Here is a 25,141-nt window from a genome sequence, read left to right as displayed (position 1 = left end):
TTTTTCCCGTGTTGTTTATCCTGTCAGTACCCCTGCGTCCCTTTTTGTTGGTGATCTCGTAGGCATCAGAAAAGCAAAGGATTCTGCTTTTGCTCTGCTGTGAGATCCAAACCTGTCCTGAGTGCCCTTTTGTTAAGGAAAAGAGCCGCAGGAGGTGGACGGGAGATTATTCACGGCAAAGGGATGAAAGTTCTGTCAATCTGAAAAATGTCGATGGCTGTCAGGAGCCTCTTTTTGCATTTTCTTCTCTATTCACAGTGAAGAATGCGAGACCTCGCGGCTCAGGTAACGAGCAGCCTGCTGCAGTTTCCCGAGGTGACCATTCAGGCTCTTGGGGAAGATGAGCTCACCCGAGGGTCTGTGCTGCGCGGGCGGTTTTCCAGAGGTGAGCCTTTTCCTTGAAATTGGGTCTTGCTGTGAAGTTGTTACTGCCTGGAGGTGACCTGAGGCACGGGGTCACAGCATCAGCTGTGTCAGGTTGGTGCTGCTCAGGTGCGTCAGGTTTTGAGAGAACAGAAAGGATGAACTATGACAAAATGATGAAAAATGTTAACATTAAAACATTAGTAGAGTTAAACTTTGAAAGGACAACAGCCTGCGCCAGTCTTGAGCTATTAAAATAACACGGGCAAGTCAGTGAGCCCTCCTCAACTTCTAATGGAATGAAAGGCAGTTTTCAAAAAAGTCCTGGTGTGGTTTTGGGCTGTATTTATTGGTACCATCATAACATCCCGTGCAGAACTAGTTTTTCCACAGTGTTAGAGAGGCAACCCCCCCTGCTTTTTCTTTCCTAGCCTGACTAAAAACAGAAGGAAGAGGAAAGCCCTGTTAGGCGCTGCAGCCAGGTTTGCAGAGCATTTAATGGGACGCAGAGGAGTGTCCCGGGAGAGCTGCTGAGAGCGGCTGAGCAGATGAGGTAGCTGACTTTGTCGGTGATCTGAAGGTAGAGCCGGGGGCCTGGCTGGGTGTCCGGGCTTCTGCTGAGACCATGTAGAATCTCTCTGTGTGACTGTAAGTGCAGTAGTTGAGTTAATACTCCCTTTGTGTTGGAAGTAGTTCAGTGAAACTAAATGTGCTAACTTCTCTCTGTGATCAGCGCGTGTAAAAGTTGAAATTGGCTCCCGCAGTGCCCATTTTGAGGTAATTCCTTGTTGAAGTCCAAATCCCTGCCCAAAGTGGGCGTGTGTCGAGCAAAGTTAGTCAACTAGAAAAGAATTGGCTGAGATTTTGCCATATTTGAATTATGCTTTAGGAGTTGTATTCTCATATGTATTTAGATGATTTCTAGCAAAACCAAGCTGAATATGGTATAAAGACTAGAGACCAATCTATTGTAATCTTTATCCCAAACAAGCAGAATTCTTCAGTGCAGGAATGACAAGTCCAAATGCAAAATAATAAGGTGGTTCATTTTACGATGCATTGGTTGAGGATTCAGTGGGTGATTTTCAATAATCGACCCGAATTCGGTAAGCCTCTCTTGCTCTGTGAGCTACTTCTGTTGAAGCAAAGGGGCAGTGATTGTGATTTTCCCGTTGTTTTCAACCCTCTCCTGGGAGTTTGCTTTAGCCAGCCTTTTCTCTTCTTCCAGGGAGAGATGGGCTGGCCTGGCTGGCGTGTGGCCCTCAGCTGGAGGTCGTGAGCGCTGTGACGGGAGAGCGGCTCTCTGCACACCGTTTCAGTGGAGCCCGTGAGCAGCCTCCCACCATCCGCGTGGTGAAGGAGGTTTCCTGGCAGACGGGAACGGGGCTGCTGGTTGGCTTGAGAGAAGCAGAGGGAAGTGTTCTCTGCCTGTACGACCTTGGAACATCGAGCGTGGTTACAGCAGTAGTTCTGCCAGGAAGGGTAGGTGCTTTTTAATGGGGGAAACGTTGTCAGGTGCTGCATAACGCTGTTTCAGGAGCAGCTTTGGAGCGTCTCTTTGCTAGGACGTCCATTTCCTCTATTGTGTCATCATCCTGTCACTGCAGAGTGTCCAGTCGAGAGCACCTTGATGTGAAATTATGGGGTTAACGGTACCGTTATCCTTTGAGTTTGCTGAGAGAGTCAAACAAGTTTTCTGGTTTTACAGTAGAGCACGTAGTTACCTCATTCTCCACTTTGACAAAAAGGCCTGGAAAACTACCTTTTTTTTTTAGCCAGAGTGACAAAGAACTCGTCCTCACCCTGCCTTTCAAGTGTTGGTAACATACATGTCCTGAATGGTTCATTATGTCAGAAATACTGTCTTTAAAACATCTCAGACTTCCATGGCTGTGCTGTAGCTGACTTCGGCACATTCCCAGGAGTCTCGGACTAGCAAGCAGGTGACTTTAGAGCAAAGCACATTTTTCTGTTGACTTAGGATGGGAAAAAACAGGCTTCACTGCGTTACCTGGCAGGTGGTTACAGACTGACTTTCAGCCTGAAGCCCTTGAACCTCTGCTTATTGCATATGGTGCTTGTGCCGGTGGGATACTCTGGTGTAATGTTGCTAATTTTCCCTGCCTTCTCTAACCCATAAACTCAAATGACGTCCTTTCCCCTCGGCTCCTTATCTGAGTGTAGACAAGAGTCACCTTAAGGTAATGGAACATCAAGGTTCCCTCTGTCTTTACCACCTTAGAATCTGCGACAGATAAATACTTCCGTATTACTCAGCTTTCCAGAGCGTGGTTTGGTTTGACTTGCTAGAATCCAGGCGGGGTTTGTTTGTCTGTAGCGCTACAGTGTGACTGCTGGCAGTGAGCGTTTGTGTGGTGGTGATTTCTAACGAGCTGAGCTGGGTTGGTGCTCCGCTGTGTGGGTTTGCCGACCGTCCTGATAAATCTCAGCGTTTGAGATGGAAAGGCAAGCTGTGTGCTGACATAGACGTGCAGTCATTCAGACTTGTAAAAGCAAATCTGAATTGAAAACATTAACGGTATTAAATTGGTTTATAAGGGTTGCATGTTTCAGAGCTCTGGAATGGTATTTTCCCCACTCTTCCTGGTTTGTGTGAGGCAGAAGGGCAGCATGCAGAGTCAGGGAGCTGAGACAGGATTTCTGCGTTCGTTCCCAGAAGGAGCTGGCAGCAGTGTAGGAGAGCGTGCAAAGCCCAGCAACAGCCTAAGCATCTGTGTGTTATCTCAACAGGTTTTTTTCCATGCTAATTTCAAAGCACAGCACTATACCAGCTAGAGTGAAGAACATTAACTCTATCCCAGCTGAAACCATGACAGAAACAATATAAATTTGTCTCAAATACTGCGGGCACTTCTAGGAGTAGAATTCTTGTGGCCCAGGGGAAAGGTAAATTCTGTAGCAGATTGCCAGGCAGCGCAGTCACAGCAAGTGCTTGACACGGGAGAGGAGAGAACTTTGGGGCTTCGAGGTTTGGTCAATTTTTCCCCACCTCTGGGGAGAAAACCCAATATATTAAAAAAAAGGACTCCTTGTGGTGCTCACTGCTCTGTTCCATTGTCGTGTAACAGGTTGCTGTTGATGTAAAGCTCCCTGGTGTCACTGTGTGACATTATGCAAGGAGGCTGAAGGGCAGCCCGTGTTCTTTTGTTGTGGAGCCTTAGTGCAGGAGCCCTCACGTGCTGGTGTCTCTGCTGGAGCAGTCAGGGCTGTCCCGGGAGGGGCTGCAGGTGCGGAAAGGTCTGTCTCCATCAGGGCCTTGTACTAAAGCTGCTGGCAGGCGGCTCCGCGTGTTACAGAGCAGCGTGCGCTTCTCCTCAGCCGGAGCTGGCTTTTGGCGAACCAGCTGCTGGGCTTTTTGCCGCTGTTTCGGCACTGAAAACTTTTCTGCTTTCCCTGGTTGCTCTGTTGATTCTAAATGAGGACTGGTGTAGCTTTCCCTAAGCTGGTATCTCCCTTCCGCTCTCTGTAACAATACTCCCTTGCCGTGGCAGCGGTGTGTCTCCCCTGCAACTTGGCCGCTGCCGCGTCTGACTGAGAGCCGTGATTTGCCCTAGTACCTGTTTGGCAAAGAAGGCGTGGGCTGTATCCCAGTGCTGACGGGCTGGGGGCCGTGGGAGAGCGAGAGTGAGTTTGGCCTTTCTTACTCCAGTCCCTTAAATACGGTCAAGTTTCTTGCATTTAACGGATTTTCTGTGTTGTCTTTGAGTTAATGGTTTCTAAGTAGAAAATGGAACTTGGTAAGCTGTGATAATAGACTGCACCATTGCAGTTGGAGTGAGCTCAGCGAAATCCCTGCAGGAAACCCCGTAAACGGAAGGCAGTAACGGATGTTTGTACAGGACATTTTTGGGGGTTGGTTGGTTTGTTTGTTTTGTCTGGATATAATTGGGATCAATGCTGTGTTTTTAAGTCTGAGAACCCTGTATTTACTTTCTTGCTTCTGATGGGCTGATTGTGGCTTCACTTTTGAGTGATTTCTATTTAGCTTGTCAAAGAGCTTAAATACTAACTTGTAGTTTTCCTGTAGGTAACTGCTGTAGAGCCCATAACTAACCCCGGAGGAGCCAGCGCGAGGCCTTGGCACCTGCACCGGGCTCTGCAAGGGTTTTGTGGCGTGGCAGCGGTGGCGACAGATGTTGGTCATCTGCTTGTGGTGGACCTTGGTTTGGATGATCTCTCTTGCAGTCAGAGGGAGAATGAACCATCGGGTGAGCTTGCGGTTTCTAAACTTGAACGGAAAAGTAAGAAAACTTGTGTCTTTTAAATCAACAACACGCATCCCACTTTGAAGCTACTGCTGTGCAGACGTTTATGACTGCTGATGACAGGTGGCGGTTTGACATCGTCTGGCCCTGAAAGGATTAAAAATGGGAGTGGCTTCATACTCCTCCTAAGGTTACAAATACCCCCTCCCACCAGGGTCCCTCTGTCACGGTGATTCTCACCAGTGAGGGGTAGGAATCTGACCATCTGAGTCGGTGCAGCTGCCTGACAGGAAGGTGTGTCGGACGTGCCCTGTTTCCTGGGAATGTTCTTCTGCTTCTGTTCATTGACTTGGGGCAAAGTTGAGGCTTGTTTTTTAAAGTAAATATGCCTTACCAAAATCCCTGCATTTCACCAAACGGAACCTGTACTTGGTGTACTCGGATTGCATACGCTGTTTTTGCTCTTACAAGAGTGGCCTCGGGAGCTGGTGTCACTTCAAGTAGCTTCACCATGAGGCCCAAACTGCTGATGTGCAGAGCCCAGGAAGAATTTGTCTATGGAGGTTACGCTTTCACCTGGTTTTGAAATAGGAGCGAGGATACCTGTCCAGTCAGAGAGTTCCTATGTGCTCTGAGTGCGTACAAAATGGGAAGAGCAGACAAAGTATTGCATCAATGGGTATTTTGCCGGGGACGGTAGCATTAGTTTATACATGTTGTCACGTCAGTGTTTCAAATGCAACCTGAATGGCATAACGCATTCCTTTATTGTGTGGTTTTGTGCGTGTAGCTCTAGTAGTTGTCACCAGAATTGCTGCTGGAGTTCCACTAAGAAGAGAAATGGTGACCGGGGAAGGGAGACATCTCTGCCTTCAGTTACAGTGTCCTTCAGGAACAGCAATATCGACCCTGTGCTACATCAGCAGAAGCAACCAGCTCGCCGTGGGTTTTTCCGACGGCTCCCTGTCACTGTGGAATATGAAAACTCTGCAGTGGGAGTAAGTCGGCCTTTGCACTTGGTCACGCCTGGAGGTGCAGGGCTCTCAAGGCTCTGCTTGAGGAGGAAGTCTGTTAATTTAAAGAGCCCTTTTTCAGGGAGGGAAATGTGGAGTGTAATCTTGGCCTGTTTAGGAATCCCCTTCTGAAGTAACCATTGAGCCATACCTGGATTCAGTGGGCCGCCTTCTGCCCAGCGGGCTGGGATTGTTCTCCTTATTGTGCCCGTGGGCTGAGGAACTGCGGAAAGCTCCCTTCTCTGGGTTCTGTCAAGCAGTCAGGGTGTGAGAGAGCTGCTTTCCATAAGGCAGTTTGTTCCACCAGCAGTATTCAGTGACAGCAGGAGTTGTGTGTGTTTCAATGAAAGAGACTGTAGACATTATTTCTCAGAACCAGCTCCTGCAATGAGGGCACCCATTGAAAGGCTGAAGTATGTTAATGATGGGATTGTGGTGATCATATTCTTCAAAGCGTCCCGGTTGAAAGGAGTGAGACATGAAGGATCAAGAGCTGATCTGTGGCTGAAAAGACATTCTCTCCCACATTTCAGCCTCGACCAAAAGAGGGGACTGACCCATGCCAAGGCAGCGATGCATGGGAATGAAAGTCTGCTTGGAACACTTGGAGGGGGAATAAGGGTCATGTCAAGGGATAAGCAACAGAGAAATGAGGGAGATGATTTCAGCTCTGCCAAAGAGCAATCCCCCCTGGAATATCTGACCCAGTTCAGATCGGGATTCACTTAAGCAAATCTGCAGTGACTCACCGGGAACTATTGGCGGCATGAATAGAGAGTGGAGGGATAGTGAGGTGGCAAGAATAGATTGTGAAGGTGCAAAGAAGGTTGAGAAGTCTGGAGGAGAAAGGCTTTAGATAGTCCAAGTAAAGAAACAAGACACTACTGGTGTTTGGCGCTGTTTTCAGCTTGTGCAGAAGAGAGGCTGCATTTTCAGTTCAATATTGAAGCAGGCGACAAGAGTAGGAAGAATCTTTTGCCTGGCAGCTGAAGGAATCTTTCATGTTCCTGCTCCGCAGGCAGAGGAGGAGATAAAGCCAGGTTATTGCCCGTGCTGGACAGTAATTTCCTCACCTCGTGGCTGTTGCATCAAAAGCAGTCGCTCCCGTGACTCCCTTGTTTGAGACGGGAGTGTGACCTTCTGTGCCTTGAGGAGAAGCACGTCAGGGGCTCTTTGCTCAGAAGATGCTTCTCCCCTTCTACAAACAGGCAGGGCCACCAGGCTCACCTGCTTTCTGTTTTTGTTAACCCTGCAGGCACCACTGTCAGCTTGAAGGAGGAAGGATTCCTGTCTGCGCCGTTACTTTTCAAGAGCCTGAGCACGATCCTCGCAACTGCTGCTACTTGTGGGCTGTTCAGTCGACGCAAGAAAGGTGAATAAAAGCTTACTATCGGCCACTGATTTTTTTTTTTTTTTGAGTATTTGTTCACCTAGAGTTGACCCACGTGTATTTGTTTTGTTGAATTAGCCGTGCAGGAGATTCTCTCCGGTATGGAAGGGGCTGACGGTGCGATTTGTACAGGATGTAACAGGGATGGAGAGGGACCTACTAGTTCCTCCCTGCTGAAAGGCAGCAAAGCGACAGTGGCTCTATTTCTGTGCTGGCATTCTTCAATGGCTTCCTTTGTTTCCTGATGACTGCTTCATGATTTGCCTGATATTCACACCGTGGTATGAAAATACCATGGAGCGCAGTGGAGGCTGCAGCTCCAGAGCACTAACGGTGCGGATCCACCAGCCTGCTGCCCCTAAAGGAGGAGGTGACAGCATGGCCGGTTCCCTGGTGCCAGCCTGAGCCTTGGTGAGCCAGCTCAGCTCGGCTGGCAGGGAAGGTGCTCAGCAGCCAAGTCGGTGGTTTCCTGCTGGGCTAATGACTGAAAGGAGGGTGTGGAAGGTGCCGTGTGTGCAGGGGAGGGACTGGAGCTTTGGTGGGAAGGGAAGGGGAGAAAGATCTGCCCCTTTCAGCATCAGCAAGCTATTTACTCAGCTCGGCTGCTCATGGAGTGGCAATCTTTTTCAGTTTGACTGTAAAGCAGTTTTGATTGCGAGCTCTTCAATGCCAAGAACTGTTCCCAACCATTTTTAGTCCATAGAACATCTTGAAGGTTCCAGATTGTATGGGTAGCCTTTGCCCCAGAAGCTGTTAGTGTCCAAATTTCCTCCTTTGTGGTTTAGCGGCTAAATGTGACCAATTCTTAGGTTTTGGGAAGGGCTGTTTTTCTTTTCAGTGAGACAGTGCTATTCAGGAAACCTCAGCCTAGACCTAAGGAAAGGGTAACGAGGACTATAAAGCAGCTTTGTAACCAAATGTCATCATTTGTACCTTTTCCAGTGAAGGCGATGCCGTGAGTTTACATCTGTTGCAGTTAGCGTTCGCAGACAGGAGGCGCTTGGCTTCAGGACAAGCCATGTACGAGGTAAGACGTGCACGTCCGTGAAAGGATGGAAAGAGTCCTTTTCCCTAAGGGAGTATCAGTGAAGTTGGCAGGGGGAATATTGACCATGACAATTCAGAGATGACTTAAAAAGAAAGAATCTTTTGCTGAGTCTTCCCGGGCACGGCCTTTGTCCATACTTTTTGAAAAGAAGTCGTACAATTTCATACCGCCGTGTCGTGTGTTCCAGCCAGGGCCGTCTGCAAAGAGCCCGTATAAATTCAGTTCCTGAAGAGGCAGCAGCTTTTACAAATAAAATGATTCTTCATTTAAACACCAAGTGAATGGCCTGTAGGAAGAGAAGACAGGGCTTTGAGTAGCTCTGTTTAACCAAACTGCAGAGTTGAATAAGGTTCTGTCTGTCTCCCTTCCTTAAAACACGGGCGTACAGCTTTATTCTGTTCCGGTCTTCAGGTTTAAATTCTTGTTTTCCCTTTGAGCTCTGTCAGCAGGACTTCACAGGACGCTCACCTGCAGGGTCTCTTCGGTGCTGGTCCTGAAACTTCGTAGCTCTAAAGAGAACTCTTTCTACTTTTTGGCTGCGTTACCTACGAACTCTGCTCTTGAAGCCAGCAAAATACGCAAATACAGTAAAGAGTGGTCTGATTTGGTCAAAAAAGTATATGTAAATTTTGAGAAGTGGCTCCAAAGAGGTTGTGTTTAAAATAGAGATGAACTAGCCTTACCTCTCTGTTATCTAACAGATAGAAGACGCGTTTTTAGAACGTATAGTTTTATTCAGTGTTACGCCTGAAACCCTTGCAAAATCTTTTTGATGGGAAAGTAATCTTAATTCAGAGCATGTCTTTCCTGTTGAGGTGCGGTAGGAGAGGATCTGTGCTCTACAGCCTTGATATTTATTAGTAGTATTTCCTAGAATGGTTAAGAGAAAGCTTGCCTGTTCTCAGAGTAGGTGAGTTAAATGTAACATATCAGGTCATACGAGAATGGATTGTCTCATGCCAGTTCCTTCTAGAGCTGTGAAACTTTAGGAAACTTGGGTAGAATGAGGTACAAGCAATTTTTTTATTTTCTGGTAGGTTTTTGGAGATTTTTAGCTGCTTAGCTTTCGGTTTTGTTTGGTTGGTTTTTAATTGTAGAGCTGCTCTTTGTCCACAATCCACACACCCATGTGTTGTAGGGTAGAGCATTTGACCAAGTGCTGTATTTGGAAAGACAGTATTTCAGCCAATGCTTGCTTAGCAAATGGTGGTCTCAGAGGTTCCACACAATCCTGCTGGAGTTTCTGTAGGTCTCAAAGTAGTTGGCTGACTCTGTAGGAATTCGTGCCCCTAAACGCCTTGCCCACGTGCATGCCATGTCCGCTGGGTTGTTTTGCTGTTGGCTGCACTTGGTGAAGGCAGGGAGGCATATTTCACCCTTTAGTCCCTGAGGAGGTGAGAGGAGGAGCTGGCAGGAGCTGACGTGGTTTGAGAGAAGAGTGTGACTCAGTAAGACGTTCTCATGGCTACTCCCGAGGGATGGGCTTTCACTCTAGCGGTGTGTGCCTATAGATAATGCCTCGCAAGAGAGCTTTGGCTGCTGGAAGGCCGTGACTCCTCTAACTTCATCAGTTCTGTGATCAAGTCATGGAGCAAAGCGCTTTGCATGCCTATGTATGGCATTATTTCAGATCTCTCTTTCTAGATAAATACGTAGGTTTGTGAAGAAACCGGGATGGTGCAAGGAATTCTGCAAAACACATTTAGAACCAGTAATGCGAGGGAAATGCTCAGTTCTGAAAATGTGCAAAGCTTTTACGACCAAACTTACCCGTTACGGTTTGACACTCAGTTCTCTTGCTTGTCAGCTGTAGTTTCTCTTTGCCATCAGATTAAGCGCCTGGGAGAGATACAGTACAATATGCAGGTTCTATTAGACATAGACATTCTTTCCTACTGAGGTATAATGTCTGCTTTTCTCTCAGAATGACCTTTCTCTCGCCTGTGATTTTTTCTGCAGGGTTTGGCATCCTGTGTTGAAAAGTACAGTTTGGATCTGACGGGTGGAGCCTTTCCCTTGAGAGGGCAGGGCAGCAAGGCCAAACTACTCAGCTGTCAGGCTGTAGAAATCTTTCCCAACTGCATTGACAGAGAAGGCAGCGTTGATGAAGGTTTGTTCCTGATGCCCGTGTTTGGTTGTTCTAAACTAAATGGCTTTGGCATCCAAGCAGTGAATGCTGTTCCATACCCACAGCCTGAAAGTCTTCAGTATCTGTATAGACTAACTTCTTGGGCTTATTTCAAAGGAAAAACTGGGTGCTTAGGTTCTGTGGGACTTGTTAAAATAAACCCTATTTTTCCCTTCAATGCTTGCTGACATGCTGTAGCGATGTATGGTGGGGTCACCTCTATAACACCTGTCAGTCATTTTATTCCTCCAGCTCTCGTCTTTGAACAGTAGGATCATCCCCTCCATTGCTTAGGAATGTTCCCTCAACTTTCTTTTTTCCCCTCTTCCAACCTATGCCTGCACCTGCATCCAGCTGGCGGCCGGTCACGAGTGCTGTTCCCCAGGGCTCGGTCCTGGGGCCAGGTCTGTTTGATACCTTCCCCAAGCACCTGGATGAGCCGGCAGTGTGCCCGCGTGGCCAGGAAGGCTACCAGCATCCTGGCTTGTATGAGAGATAGTGTGGCCAGCAGGAGTAGGGCAGTGATCGTCCCCCCCTACTCGGCGGTGGTGAGGCTGCACCTCGAATCCTGTGTTCAGTTTTGGGCCCCTCACTACGAGAAAGATACTGAGGTGCTGAGTGTGTCCAAAGAAGGGCAGCGAAGCTGGTGAAGGGTCTAGAGCACAAGGTTTAGTTGGGATCTTAGGGAAAATTTCTTCACAGAAAGGGTTGCGAAGCAGTGGAACAGGCTGCCCAGGGAAGTGGTGGCGTCACCATCCCTGGAGGGAGTTAAAAGATGTGCAGACGTGGCGCTGTGGGACAGGGTTTAGTGGTGGGCTTGGCAGTATGAGGTTTACAGTTGGGCTCGATGATCTTAAGGGCCTTTTCCAACCTAAATGATTCTACGAGTCTATGATCTGCCTGTGCACTTTGCCCTCTCTGTGTCTAATAGGTTCCTACACCTACAAGCTCTTAAAGCAATAGCTTCTGGCTTCCCTTGTCCGGATCGACAGTTAAAACTCCTCTGGTGTCTTTCATTACCTTGCAATAATGAGATGTGCATCTCTGGGTTTGCACATCCAGTGATGCTCTGAGCACATCTCTGAGCCGGCTGCAGTGATAACTTTCACAGCCTTTTGTTTGGGTGTGTGAATGCCCTTCCCTCTCTTCTTACTGGCCTTAACTTATGTCTGCTGTTACAAAGACGACAGTGGCATGACTTTCTAGGCTATTTGTGTTTATTAGCTTTGTCTTAGTCCTGAAGAGGCAGCTTCCACCTCTTTTGGGGTGCCATCCTCTAACAACAGCGTGTCAAAATCTAATGAAAACCCCTTTGGATTTTCTCCACCTGTGTCATGATTCTGAGGAGAGGGCCTTCTAAAACCTTGTCAAAAACAACCAACAGGCGCACCCACCAAAAAAACCAAACCCAAACCAACAAAAAAGGCCCTTTCGGTCCCCTTTTCATGAAGTCTGAGGCATGGAAAAATGCTTGTCATTTTTCTGATGGCTCCTCATTAGCTTTTATCCAGAAACTATTCAAGTTGTAGGCCCACATGAGCTTCTGTTGGATGTGGGTTGAGGTTAGAAAGGAAGCTGGCTTCTGATTTATGAAACTACTTGACATCTTCAAAGGCAGTTTCAGCGGCTCACACAAGTGAAAGGGCACAGAAGTTCACGATGACACACAGTAAAGCGTGGGAGGCTCCCTGAGCAGCCCTGATGAAGTCAGCAGAGAACATAGACCCATTTTGCCAAACGACCTGTCTCCTGGTTCCCTGCTCTGTCAGGGTAAAGGATGCACCCCCCACTTTGCTCACATCTGGAGAATGCCTTCTCCCCAGAGACGACAGACCATGCCACTTCTTGAGAGAACCCGAGTGTAACATGGTCAATGTTTGATGTTAAACTCTTTGTTCCAACCTCCTGTTTGTTGGGGTTGGGTTTTGGTGTTTGTTTTGTGTGATAATTGTGTTCTTTCATTCTGACTGTGCTGGAAAGGAGCTATTCGTAACACCCGTAATCGAGTCGAATCTGGAAATTAATAATGCCAGCTGAGTGATCAAGTGTATACGACAAGAATTTGTATGCTTTCTAAAAGCAGCAATGTATGTTTTCCTAGGGTGGTGGGTTGTTTTTTGGTTTTTGTTTTTTTCTAACCATCTTGATGCACTCTTACTGTATGGGAGACTTGATTACCTGACAATTGTGTATTGGATTTGTCTTAGGACGGATACAGGTTGAACTCGCAAAGGGGGGCAGCATGACTGAAACCTATCACAGAGGTGATGCTATGGTGTACATTTTTAAAATTCTTCTTAGTCAAGTGTTGTGTTTCATGAGTGACGTAACAGAATGAAGCCAAAATAGAAAGTGATGTTTTGAAAATGTCAGATAGATTGTATTTTCTCCCAATAAGAAACAATGTCTTGTCTTTTCCAGTCATATCTCCTGACACCAGTGTCTCCGTCTTCAGCTGGCAAGTGAACACACGCGGCCAGGGAAAACCATCTACTTATTTGGGTGTATTTGACTTTGACTGCTGGTATGAGGCTCAAAAGCCAGGCTCACTAAGGTAGGTTTTTATGAAGCTGGTTTCAGTATCCCTCCCCATAATTCACTGGAAAGTCGGCGTTTAGCTTCTGCGCTTGTTTTCTTTCAGGCCAGAAGAATCCCTTCAGGACTGCCCCTATTTTGCACTGTGGTCACTGGACGCTGTGACAAGCACGACTGCTCCAAACCTCCTTCTGGATGTTGTGGTGCAGGAGCGCAGCCTAAGCTGGAGAGTTCCTCCTTCTTACCCACAACCTGAGCTGTGTTTTCATCCAAGCACCTATAATTTTGGTAGGTATTACACGGCTTTGAGTAGTGATAAGCTTAAACCGAGCTCAAATGCCATTTATTGGTTCTCCTGTTCACTGTTTGTCACGCAAAAACCCAACCAAACCGAAACACCCCAACCCCGCACCCACCCAACTGTGATGACGTTGTACTGACCAAGTGTGTGCTGTTGTGACACCTGCCTGACAGGCGGCTGGGTCTGGGGGTTGGGTGCTTCTGTAACGCAGCCCGTGAGGTGGTGCTGGTGATCAGATGAAATGACTCTGGGCTGAAGCTCAAAGCGCAGCACCTCGATAGCCCCGGAGATAAAATTTCTACACTCAGCCATTATTTTTCTAAAAAAGGCTGTAAGTGATGTCATGAGGAAAACGGGTACTCAGTTGTACCTTTCCAGAGGTTGCTGTGACAAAAATGTAAACTGGTGCTACCATCATGGTGAGAGTATGGAATGTTGTCCAACGTTCGTTGTCTCTGCAGATGGCACGTGCCTGCTGAGCTCTGGAGTTCATGTGACGTGCAGCGGCTTCCAGAAGGAGGTGAGCTTTTACTGTATCTTTATGGAGAATGTCAAGGGATGGAGCTTTCCTAAGCTTTCCATGGCGCTGCTTTCGGTGTCAGGGACCATTTAATGCTCCTCCTGCCCATCCACACGCGTAACTGCAATTGTACCCTGCCAGTTTTATCAAATGTAATGTTTGAGGTCCCCTCTTGGGAGTGTAAACCCACCGTTGCCTCCCGTTGAAGCACGATCAGGGACTGAATGTCTAGAAAGGAAGAGAGCGCTGCTCTAGGAGCAGGAAGAGAAAGTCGGGGAAAGGTGTTCCTTCTCTCTCATCAATGAGTGCAACTGCCTGCGTGGTCCTGAGTTCGGGTTTTGATCCCTGATGAGCTGGGAAAAGAGGACAGAATGGAGAAAAGGAAGCATCGTTCCCTCAGAACAACCTTCAGGCAGAGGAGCACTTGGTAGGAAGGGGAGAGCAGTCTTTCCCTGCCCTCATCTTCCTCTCTACTGGATTCCTCTCCAGATCTGTGGGGGTGCGTTGGGGCAAAGAGCCCTTGTGCACAGTGTGGTAGCTAACATGAACGTCTTGGCAGGTTGGCCTGGCCCATAGGCTGTTTCTTTTGCAAGCCTGATGTAGGCTCTTCCATTCAGATTGGGTGATCTGATGTCAGCTCCACGTTGGGAATAATTGGGAAATGCAGAAATTTGTCATACCCTTTGCTGAATTGAGACTAGATCATTCAGAGGCTTGTTAGGGATTTGAGCAGGAATTGCTTGTGAATGTGAGTAAGACAAATCTCAGAATTAGGGGCAAGAAGCTTGGTTTGGGGTTTTGTTTGCCACCGTAAGTCGTACTCGGTGTGTTTCCTTGTCTGAGACTGGTTTTCAGAAAAAGATGGAAATCTGATGTGTGTATTCGAACGTGTAGAAATGGCTTTGAATGTGATGATTTTATTTAGAAGGGAAAGATACTTGTGAATGTGCTTAAAAAGCCAAAGAAAGAAGCAAACAAAAAGCAAAAGCCCTAAAAAGGACAATTTGATGAGGGCTCAGTCTTGGGCCCCTCGGGACAAGAAGGACATAGAGTTGCCGGTGCGTGTCCAAAGAAGGGCAACAAAGCTGGGGAAGGGTCTGGAGAACAGGTCTCATGAGGAGAGGTTGAGGGACCTGGGGTTGTTTGGCCTGGAGGAGAGGAGGCTGAGGGGAGACCTTATCGCTCCCTGCAGCTGCCTGACAGGAGGCTGTTGTGAGGTGGGGGTTGGTCTCTTCTCCCAGGTCACTAGCGATAGAACGAGAGGAAACGGCTTCAAGCTGCATCAGGGGAGGTTTAGGTTGGATATTAGGGAAAATGCCTTCACTGCAAGAGTGGTCAGGCCTTGGAAGAGGCTGCCCAGAGAGGTGGGGGACTCACCATCCCTGGAGGTATTGAAAAGACATGTAGACGTGGCATTTGAGGCCTGATTTAGGAGACATGGTAGTGTTGGGTTGACAGTTGCACTCATTGATCCTAGAGGGCTTTTCCAACCTTAAGGATTCTATGATTCTATGTTTCTATGATCATTTCACCTGGAAGAAGTACCACAACACCAGCTGCACTAAGCTACTCCTTAACAGTGCACGTCTGTGCCTGCCTGTGCTTTGCCCTTCTGAAGGATCGCCACGGCATTAGAACACAGTGTTTGAAGCGCCTAAACCTGAAACCTATTAGAACATCAATGTTTCACTTCTTTTCTGTCATTTTGGGAAATGACAACTTAATGTTTGGGGTGTCGTAACTGCTTCATGTCTTCATAGCCTGGAAAGCTGCTTGATCTTGGCTTCACTGCTTCCATGCAAACGTTGCAGAGTTCTGTTTGTTCTGTCCCCTTCGCGCATTCCTGATGGCAAACTTCTCTGCACCCCATGTGCCATGGGTATAAGCAGGGCACGTTGCTGGGAATAGTTAATTGGAACGCAGTAAATTGAGAGGATAATGCAGAGGCATGCAAATTAAGTTTAGAATTAGCCTTTGGGAAGTTGATGTGTCAGGGGAAAAATTCCATGTGCTCCTCACAGCAACAAGCAGCCCAGCCTGTGATGCCTGAGTGAGTGTAGGGTTAGAAACAAGCACTTACTGTTGGTGGTTGGGATGTTGACAGCAGGTGGGATTCTCCTTTTCTTTCGCCTGTTACTTTTAGGAGGAGCAGTTAGACGCGGTCTTGTCAGCTGCTGCCCAGACAGGTTCTGTAGGGCTTCTGACTGGCTGCATTAAGCTTTGGACATCTAAAGGTAAGACTTGTTATGTTTTTTTTATGTTGCATGGTTTCTTCGTTTGGAATTCTTGATTCATTTCTTTTTTGTTCTCTCTTTTTAAAGAGCAGCCAAGTTCTGCTGCTAATTTACAGTTTGCCCTTGACTGGACATGGAGCAGGGTGATCTATACACAACACGAATTTGATGACATATGTGAGTACTAGTGCAGCCATGCTGCAAACCTAGAATCAGTCTTTCCAGTTGAGCTCATTCAGTGATCTGCTGGTAGATGGTCTTGCCCGCAGATCTGGAAGTGCACTTTGAAACTCTGCAATGGCTCTGTAGGCTAACGATTTCATACCTGTTCTTGAAAAGGTGTTGCGCTGTTTGACGGCTCCTGCAGCTCCACTGACCCGCAGAGGTTACAGGCTCTGCAGCACCGCCAGTTGCTTTTGAGCAACCTTAGCACAGTCTTGAACTGTTTTCTAACAGAGGCACAAGAGCTCGCCGGAGAAGGTTTGTCACAGTATTTCTAACTCTCTGGTATGTCTTATGAAGATTTGGAACGATGCTGGGGCTGTAATTGTGGAAAGAGGAGCTTCTGTTGGTTTTGCTGATTGGCAGAAAGTCAGATGGAGCGGGGAGAAGGGGCTTAAATGGGAGGGGTTGGGGCTGCCACTTACCGCGCGTTGAGCTCAGGGCAAGAGTTTGTTGGGGAGCTGGTGCGAGTGGGTGGGGAGGCTGCGGTCAGCAAGGAGCTGTGCAAGCACCCGGCTTGAAATTACAGCAACGGGATGTGGCACTGTGACAAATACTCCCTTTGATTGTCAGCTAGCAGTGCGTGATTGCATGCAAATATTGGATTGGAAATGACTAAAATCAGAGAGGAAGCCTAAATGAGTAACATGTAAAGTGAGTTGCATGAGTTTCTGTAGCTGTTTCTATTAGAACTTGTTCCTGGCATATTGAGGAGAAAAGAGAAAATCCCTTTGCTAGAGTAAACGTCTCTGCTACGTGAAGAACAGGTGCCTTATCCATGAGTGGATTTAGTAGTTCCAACTTCACTTTTTTTTATTAAACCTTTAGTGATCTTCCTCTTTGTAAGGGTTGCTTGTGATTGTGGGCTTTTACTTCAGAGAAGGACGTGATACGGAGTGAAAAATGCACAGGCAAAGATTTCTACCGTGTTATTTTTCTACTTTCTCTTTAGTGCAATGAGGGGAGCTTTATAAAAAACAAAAGAAATTGCACACCAACAGTCCTCTTAAGCTTCTTTTCATGTTTTGCAGACTTGACAAATAAGCTGGCGGTGACCAGCCTCGCAGCTTTGTATGCACGAGTGGTCCTCTGGTTCTGTGGGTCCCGCCTCCTGCCCGAGGGCTCAGGTAAGCCTAAACTGTCACGCGTCTGTAGCAGTCAGTGCTTCCTATGAACACGTGCTTCCCCATGGTTTTGTCAAGGCTTCATCAATACCAAGTCGTGCCAGTTCAGTGACAGCAGATGCTGAAGTTCTGCTGCTGAAATTGAGATTTCACTGTTTTTTCAACTACGTCGTGTAGAATGATGGAAGCAGTTTCTTTCCGGGGTGTTTCTCAGAAACAGCAATAAGCCTCTGAGGGAGGGAGTTGCTCGTGCCCACAGCTTGAAATCCTTGGGATTGTAAACAAGTAACTGCTAAAGCACCAACACGGGAATGCTTGATTTTACAGTAAAAGCCTGACGTGCGTGTTTTGAACTTTTTACGGATTGTTTGAGGAAAAAATACACCTTGGAAATAGTTCATCATTTGGATGGGTTATAAATCCTATTGTCAGCCTTAACTGTCTTACGCATGTTCACATGACATGTTTAAAAACCCATTCCCTTTGAGAACTGGGGGTTTTTTTTAGAGTGAACTTCAGCTGACACTACATGTTCTGGATGCTACATCACCTGTAAGCTTGAAATGGCACTTAGGACAAGGAGGAATTGACTCCTGTGTCGTAGGTCTCTTTTAGCAAAGGCAGAAGGAGGCTGGGCTTCTTTCAAAGTCGGAGGCTGGCCTGTGCTTTTGATGCTTAGCTTGTGTGTTCTTCTGTCTTTTTAGTCAAAAACTGTAGGTTGAAAATGTGATATGACTTCTTTAACTTACTTCTTATTTATTGCCTGTAGGTGATGAGATGCGTTTCTCTAGACCTTTCTACAATTATCCTCTGATTCGGAGCTACTACGCTGGTCATCGACAGCAACTGGAGCGTTTATCAAGGTAGGATGTGCAGGAAAGCTCTAGAGCAGTTCCACTGCAAATTCAGAAGCGGCAGCGAGTGGCTTTTCCATCAGCAGCTGTATTTGCTACGCTTCATGCATTTGCTGGCAACACTCTTGACTGGAGCGATGCGTGTGTCCTGCTGAACAGAGAGGTTCCTTTCCCGTGTTGAAATGTTGATATATACCTCTGCTTAGTGCCCTTTGTTGGTACCATCATTGTTTTGACGTGCACGTAATTCATTGGCAATTCTGTGTCATTTGTTACCACTGGAAAAGGTCGTGTGGTGAGGACAGGATCAGTCACGGCCAGGTCAGCAAGGCACGGCCTTTGCAGAGCAATTGTTCTGGGCACAGAAGAAAGCGTGTTTTAGGAAAAAAATAAAACAAAACAAAAAACAAAGCAAAAATAATCTCTCTCAATGACCAGTGATAGATGGCGATAAGGGGATTGGCCCAAATCTCCTACTCCCAAGCACCGCGGTGTCGTTGAAGGAGATGGGCAGAGTCACATGCAGCTGGCACGGCCAGCGCTCTCCTGGCTACTGGATAAAAGCCCCTTCCTCACGGGAACTCCCTTTCCTGGGCTGGCTCACGAGCATAATGGTGATGCGCCTTGGGTTAGGTGAGAACAGATTTTTCTTTGGCAACTGTTCTGTAACCTAAAGAAAGTCCTCAAGTAGCCGTGGCTGTGGCACCGTGAGCAAGGTGCAGCAGGAGGAGTCCAGGTGGAAGCTGCTCTATGTCAGGCGCTGGCTTTCAAGCTCCTCTTCCTGCGCGTCCTTCTCAGGTAACTCTCGTACAGGCTCACGGGCTCCTTAGAAGCACCACCTCCAGCGTGCTGCTTCTGCTCGTCCTCCTCGGGAAATGAAAGGCTGGCGTCGCAGCCCGCAGGAGCCTGCGATGGGCTTCTGAGGAATGCAGTGTTTCACAGGCCAGCCCTCCGTCACTGTGATGGCACGTGCAGAGGCGCAAACGTGCTGCTTCAGGTGATACCAGAATTCAGCTGCGGGCTCAGCTTTCTGACCGTGACTGTTTTTCAGTAACAGAAGCGAGGTGCTGAGACCAAAGCCTGACATTGCCGTGCTGTGGTCTCACCGCTGTGTGTGGGAACACTCCCGCTGGGGGCGTGAGGTTTGGGGTAGCTTTGCTCACACTGCCCTTGTATTACAAGTAATGCGGCACAAAAGAAAAACTGAAAACTAAAAGGTCGCTGCAACTTTCCCCTTAATAAGGGAGCTTTTTGGATTCCTATTTGGAGCTCCTTTAATAATTCACTAGGATCTAATGAGCACCTTTCACCTGACTCCGAAATTTCTTTCCAGTCTACTTCAAGTCATGATCATGCCTTTGTCTGTTTGTTCCTTTCCTGGAGTCGTGGGAGCTTTAGCTGGTTTTGTTTTGGCTGGAGGAAATCTGTGACACCGAGAGGCTGGAATTAGTGTTTTCCTCTGTCAAATCCTCGCTACGTTTTGTTCCAGAGGCAAATGGGACTCTGACTGCCTGATGATCGATGGGATGGTTTCCCAGTTGGGAGACCAAGTTGAGGAGATGTGGCAGAGAGAGGAAGGAGGAACTGGGAAATACCCACCTCCTAGTTTACAGGTGAGTGTTGTGTTCCCTGAAAACAACCACCACCACCACAAACCCCAGCCCCAGCCCAGCCCTCCCCCAAAGCCAATGATTTCTCAAAGAGAGGAGTTTTAAAAAGCTTCTACCTTTTCATTCCAGGCACTGCTGGAGCTCTATTTGCTAGAAGGCGTTGAAGAAAGCCACAAACATGCAATCGTATCCCTTGGAGTTATTTCTGTTACACCTCCAGTATACGCGCATCAGGGGTCTGAAATGTCTGTCACCTACGCGTTCGATGCATTTTCTAATTTGTGCTTCAAACACACTGCGGATGAACACGTGTAGTTAAGAATTAAGTCGCAGACAGAAGCATTGTTTGATTTCTTTGTACTGTGGATTGTTTAGGAATTTTTAAAATGTTTTGTTGCAAAGTCTTTTCTGATGTGAGAAAACAGGTTTACTAAGCAATGTTAAAGGTAGAAAGCTCCCCTAGATTGTCTCAAAATGTAAACTGTTTTTCATTTTTGAAGCACCCACAGCTGTAGCAAACAGCTGCTTCCTCGAGCGATGCACTAGAATGTGCTGCTTCAGAGCAAAAGGATTTCTGACAGCGGTGTACCAGGACCTGATGTTGCTGAAATCATCCATTTTCCAGCACAGCTAAGAGGGCTTGCTTTTGTGCTGTTACAAGTGCAGGCACACAGAATAATAGAGAGAGAGAAGGGAAAAGTCATTGGGCAGAAACTGAACTTTTAAGCTGCCGAAATACACTGTGTTGCTTTGGCTGTGTGTTGCCTGACCCGAGAGGGGAGCCTAGAGAGCAGGGGCTTTAAAGCTGTTGCACCCCGGAGCTCTCTGATGAGAATAGACCCCCCAAAACAGCTGTCAGAAAGAGAAAGTGACACTGCCAATGAGTGATCCACATACTGGTTTAAATCCAGTTTTAATCATGCAGAGCTAAGCTGTGCTGTAAGGACACCCTAATTTCAGTTGTTTCATATATGCTGGAAAGGAGGGAAGAAACCAGCTGTAGAATTTGTTTGCTTTAATAATCAAGCATTGGCCGTTCTCGTGTTTTGAATGTCCAGCTGGTGGCTCCAGTGAGTAAAGAGGGAGCCTGTGTTTCCAACGGAACTGTTTAAATATCGAAAGGCAACCTTTCTGAATGCCTTAGAGAAATCAGAGAGTCTGTCTTTCTGGTTATTTATTCAGAATGCAATTTTGTTGTTAGGGCCTGACTATCTTCAGGTTGCAACAGCATAAAATGGCAAGACTAATACATGAGTATTTTCTGCGTCCTACCACTATGATATTCTTATTTCCTTTTATTATCTATTAATATTCTATTAACAATAGTAATAATGTTATTTCATGTGATAAATTGTTGGTCTTGCAAATCTATTAGCCTTAATTAGATACTTGATATCAGACAATTTACTTGCTGCTAGACATCACGCATCCCTTTCCGAACAAAACAGAACCTTCCGTCAACTCCTTCGCAGCTGCCTTTGCCATCCCTTCGGGCCTTGTTAAGCTTATTCGAGGTTTTTGGCTTCTAGACCACAAGGACTATGAAGTAAGCATGTGACAGTTTAGTTGGGCACACATTGCAATACAATGCTATGATCTATCAAATGATGTAAAAACCCTGGTGCTTAGCTGATACCAGGTGATAAAACATGGGAAGCTTCTTTTTTGTAATGCTGCTTCAGCAGCACCTTCAGCAATACGTGATGGTCTGCAGTTTGGTTTTAATTACGTTGAGAGGAAATGGATTAAGACAATGAAGAAGTCAGCGTTAATGCTTGACGTGTGACTTGCCAAAGCCGTCTGTTCAGGTTGTTCTCAGCAGAGCAGTCGAGCACTTTCTCAACAGCAGTGGTTTGGGGACTTTAACTATTCAAACTGCCATCCTGGCAGCAAGACTTGAGACAGAAGACCGCCAAAGTGACTCTTCAATCTAATTCATGTTCCCTCTGATGCTGAAGGTTGTTCTTTGCCCGTCACAATGTTAATATAACCTGTTTGCCTGGGAGAATGACTTGTCTTTATGAGAGGTGATGTTTGCCTACGGAGATTTGGTTATCCTGGCCAGGTGTGAATCACTCCTGTCAAAGGACTCCCTTTGTTCTGTACGGCTCACGGAATATCTTTTTTCTGCAGACACTTCAGCATTTATATTTACCTGTCCGGTACCAAGCCCTTCATTAGTCACCATCTAAGTTTATTCAACAGAGATTCACCCTCACTGAAGACACTTTTGAATCGTTTTGTTGTGCGCGTGTGTGTCTCTATATCTTAAGAAACCTGATCTCTACCTTCTGCAGAGCTCCCTGGCCCTGCTGCTTGAACCAACTGCAACCAAACCTGTGTCGTGGCAAGACTTGCGAATTCTTCAGTCCCTCATGTGCCAAGGAGAGCATAGGCGAGCCCTCAGATACATGCAGGTGATGAAGCTCTCGGCCTCCAGCTGTAGCGAAGTGCGGCTTTTCCTCACTGTGCTGTTGTCCAATAGGTAAAGAAATATCTGCCACCATTTTGGCACTCAAATACTGTGAGAGGTGGAGAACAAACACTAGAAATCACAATCCCCTACACTTCCTTTGAACTTTGAGCACAATATCTGGGGGGCATCTTTTTGGTGATACCATTAATATGCCTTTACGTCTCACAAAATTAACTGCAGGTGCATGGTGGAGGCTTGGGCTCTGCTGCAGGAGCACACCACTCAGTTAAAGGAGGAAGAGCTATTAAAAGACATGTATGACATCTGTCGGGAGATGGGACTAGTGGAAGACTTCCTGAGGCTGCCTTTCACAGACTCTGAACAAGTAAGTGTGGGCAAGAGGAAAATCTGAACCCCCTCTTTGCCAAGAGAAGAGGCAGGGTCATCATATATGTTTTAAAATGTGTTATTTCTCATAGAAGTGTTTGGAGAAATTTTTACGGACTCATGAGATTCTTTTAGTCCGGCACCTGCAGCGTGCCAACTGTACGGCAGCCCCACAGCTGAACCGGGCAATGAACGTTCATCTCATGGTAAGCGTAAAAGTTCTGCCAAGTGTGCAAGGTTCTCTTAGGGGTTACTAACTAGATTTAACAGTGCTCAATAAGAATCCTGCTTTCTTTATCACACCCTTCTTTGAAATACTTGCAATAAGCATCTGCACCTTTCGTTACAGCTGAACCTAAAAGTTGAACAAAAAATTTCACTTCTCCAAAGCGACCCTGTGAAGTTGGAAATTCTGTGTTCCAGGCTGTTGTTGGCTCCACGTCAAATAGTTTGTTTGTGTCTGAGGATTAAATAAGTGTCGTGGTTTAGCCGGCAGCTCAGCCCCACACAGTCGCTCGCTCACTGCCCCACTGTTAGATGGGGGAGAGAATCAGAAGGGTAACGCTCGTGGGGTGGGATAAGAACAGTTTAATAATTAAAATTAAAAGAAACAACAGTAGAAATGCAATGTAAAGGAGAACAACGAGAGGCGCAAAGCCCCGCGGGAGGGGGGAAGGGAGGGGAGAGGGGGAACGAACCGCCGAAACAAACCACACGCGCCGCAGCCGCCCACCGACCCGACGCCGCGCAGCCTCTGCGCTGCCACTGCCCACCCTCAATATACTGGTCATGGTGTCACATGGTATGGAATGAACCTGCCATTGGCCAGTCAGGGTCAGCCGCCCCACCATGGCCCCGCCCCTCCCAGCCCCGCCCCCCCGCCACGCGGCAGAGCGCGGGAAGCCGGAAAGGCAGCCGCCCCCCACGGTGAGGAGAATTAACCCCTTCTCATCCAAAACCAGCACAATAAGTATCTTTCCTGTCAGCCACTCTTACCATTCAGATATTCAGGCACGTACGTTATGTAGGAACGTTCGGATGATTGGAAGTTGTTTGGGTCACTGTGGAAGGAAGAGTGTGTTGTATGTCATCTTCTGTATCTCACACGCAGCTCTGGGTGCCAACCCACAGGCAACATTTGCATCATGGGTTGTTCTTTTTATTATTTCCTCAAGCTATAGCGTGAGGTCTGCAATTCCACAGCTTTCGTTTTACCACTTTTTGGACAGAAATTCTTACCTAACTTCTGAGTCTCAAAATAGGCAGGTCAAATTCTGTGTTATGGGAACTTCTGTTGTGGTTCTGTGATCCATCTGCTGCTTTCCAGAACCATAGTTTCCCAGGGAAGCAAACTTGTGGGGTGGTTCTGGAAGGTTGAGGTCCTGCGTTTGAAAGCTTTCATCCCAGGGGAAGGGGTGTGTAGGCAGCTTTCTCTTCCTCATTTTAATCCTCACTTCCTCTTGTCCAACGTAACCCGCCGCTGCCCTGGAGATTCAGTCACCTGGGGCAGTGGCGTTTCAGGAAAAACAAGGGAAAGGCACTATTTTGTCAGCCATGTGAAGCTTGTGGGTGCTGACAAGCGTGTCAGAATGAGGTTCTGCAGGGTGCCGGCATGGTTTTAACTTAAAGTTGTAGGTTCTGCTATTATTCTAGTCTTCCTTCCGCTTGGCTAAAAATTCCGGGTGAAGCTGGTGTGCGCTGATGGGCAGAACTGGCTGCCGCTCCGTGCAGGGGGTGTATTTTACTGCACCTGTAGAGGAAACATATTCCCTAATTCGAAATAGCACCGACAGCTCCGTGCAATGAACTTCTTGTAACATTTAACTTCTTGCTTTACGCTTCTCGTTCATCAGAACGACTGTGCTCCTCGCTGGAGACAGAGAGCAGTTGCCAGAAATTCTCTCTCAGCCCAGCACGGCAAGACCCTTCCTAGAGGTCAGAGGCAGCTGGCTGTAGAGAGAGCCAAGCCTTACCACCTGCCTTCGTCCGGACCAAGAGAAGGTAATTTTTAGGGGGGGAATATAACGCACAACTAACCATCGCTTTGATTGCACAAGGCTGATCGTTTTTCCCTCATGCTTTACAGCTGCAAGACCAAAGCCAATCTCAACAGTAACAAAACCAGCTAATGCAGGAAATGTGGATCCAAGGGCACCTTTCAGCAGTCGTGTGTTGGCCAAAGTTAGAGAGTTATGGGTAGGAAACGAGCAGAAACCCAGTTGAGAGAGAGTTTTTCTGTTATGATAATGTTTGCTATGCAAAATACATGTGTTTATATTATGGTAAATGTGTTCAGAGAATTTAAGATGGCTAAAACTAAAACCCTGATTACCATCAAGCTATTGGTGTACACATCTTGCTAGACTTGATTGTGTGATCAAATAGTGATCTCTTCCCACTTGCTGACACATTTCTGCTTTGTTTCTGCCTCTTTTACTTAAAAATAGGCAGAACGATAAAGAGCAGGAAAGAGGCCAGTAGCTGTCAGATGAGTTTCCTACAGGTGGTGTGGCCAAATCAACCCCAGTTCTGGTATATTTGGCCTTGAGGGCAATGAAGGTCAGTTACTGCCCTTCTCTGCTGTCCTTTTGCCATGAGAAAAGACCAAGGCCTTGGGCAGATCGTACTATAAGGACATGCCCGGCGTGCAAATAAGGCCGCAGATAACTAAGTAGTTTAATCCCCCATCAGAACCCCTTCTCATGGAAGATGACTCTCAGGGTTGTCAGCGCACTCCATTTATTTGCTGCAATTCATCCCTTCCCATGTA

At 47.1% G+C, this 25,141-nt stretch overlaps 1 protein-coding gene across 1 annotated transcript; it reads left to right on the top strand.

The window, feature by feature from the left end:
* Nucleotides 1-264: 264 nt before the first annotated feature.
* LOC135317491 (protein ELYS-like) lies at nucleotides 265-24,579 on the top strand (the record flags this gene model as incomplete). Its single annotated transcript, XM_064473784.1, has 24 exons — nucleotides 265-385; nucleotides 1,592-1,845; nucleotides 4,412-4,592; nucleotides 5,380-5,587; nucleotides 6,858-6,974; nucleotides 7,935-8,019; nucleotides 10,000-10,150; nucleotides 12,590-12,722; nucleotides 12,810-12,991; nucleotides 13,466-13,524; nucleotides 15,674-15,758; nucleotides 15,846-15,935; nucleotides 16,098-16,242; nucleotides 16,743-16,747; nucleotides 17,012-17,107; nucleotides 17,874-17,967; nucleotides 19,448-19,571; nucleotides 19,698-19,754; nucleotides 20,968-21,114; nucleotides 21,866-22,053; nucleotides 22,225-22,369; nucleotides 22,464-22,577; nucleotides 24,225-24,372; nucleotides 24,458-24,579. Coding segments are annotated over exons 1-24 (3,051 nt in total), but the record flags the coding sequence as incomplete, so codon positions are not given.
* Nucleotides 24,580-25,141: the final 562 nt, after the last annotated feature.

Source organism: Phalacrocorax carbo, chromosome 26, assembly GCF_963921805.1.
Source record: "Phalacrocorax carbo chromosome 26, bPhaCar2.1, whole genome shotgun sequence".
In the NCBI taxonomy this organism is placed as follows: domain Eukaryota; kingdom Metazoa; phylum Chordata; class Aves; order Suliformes; family Phalacrocoracidae; genus Phalacrocorax; species Phalacrocorax carbo.
Note: the sequence above shows the minus strand (reverse complement) of the source record. Positions and strands in the feature narration are given on the sequence as shown.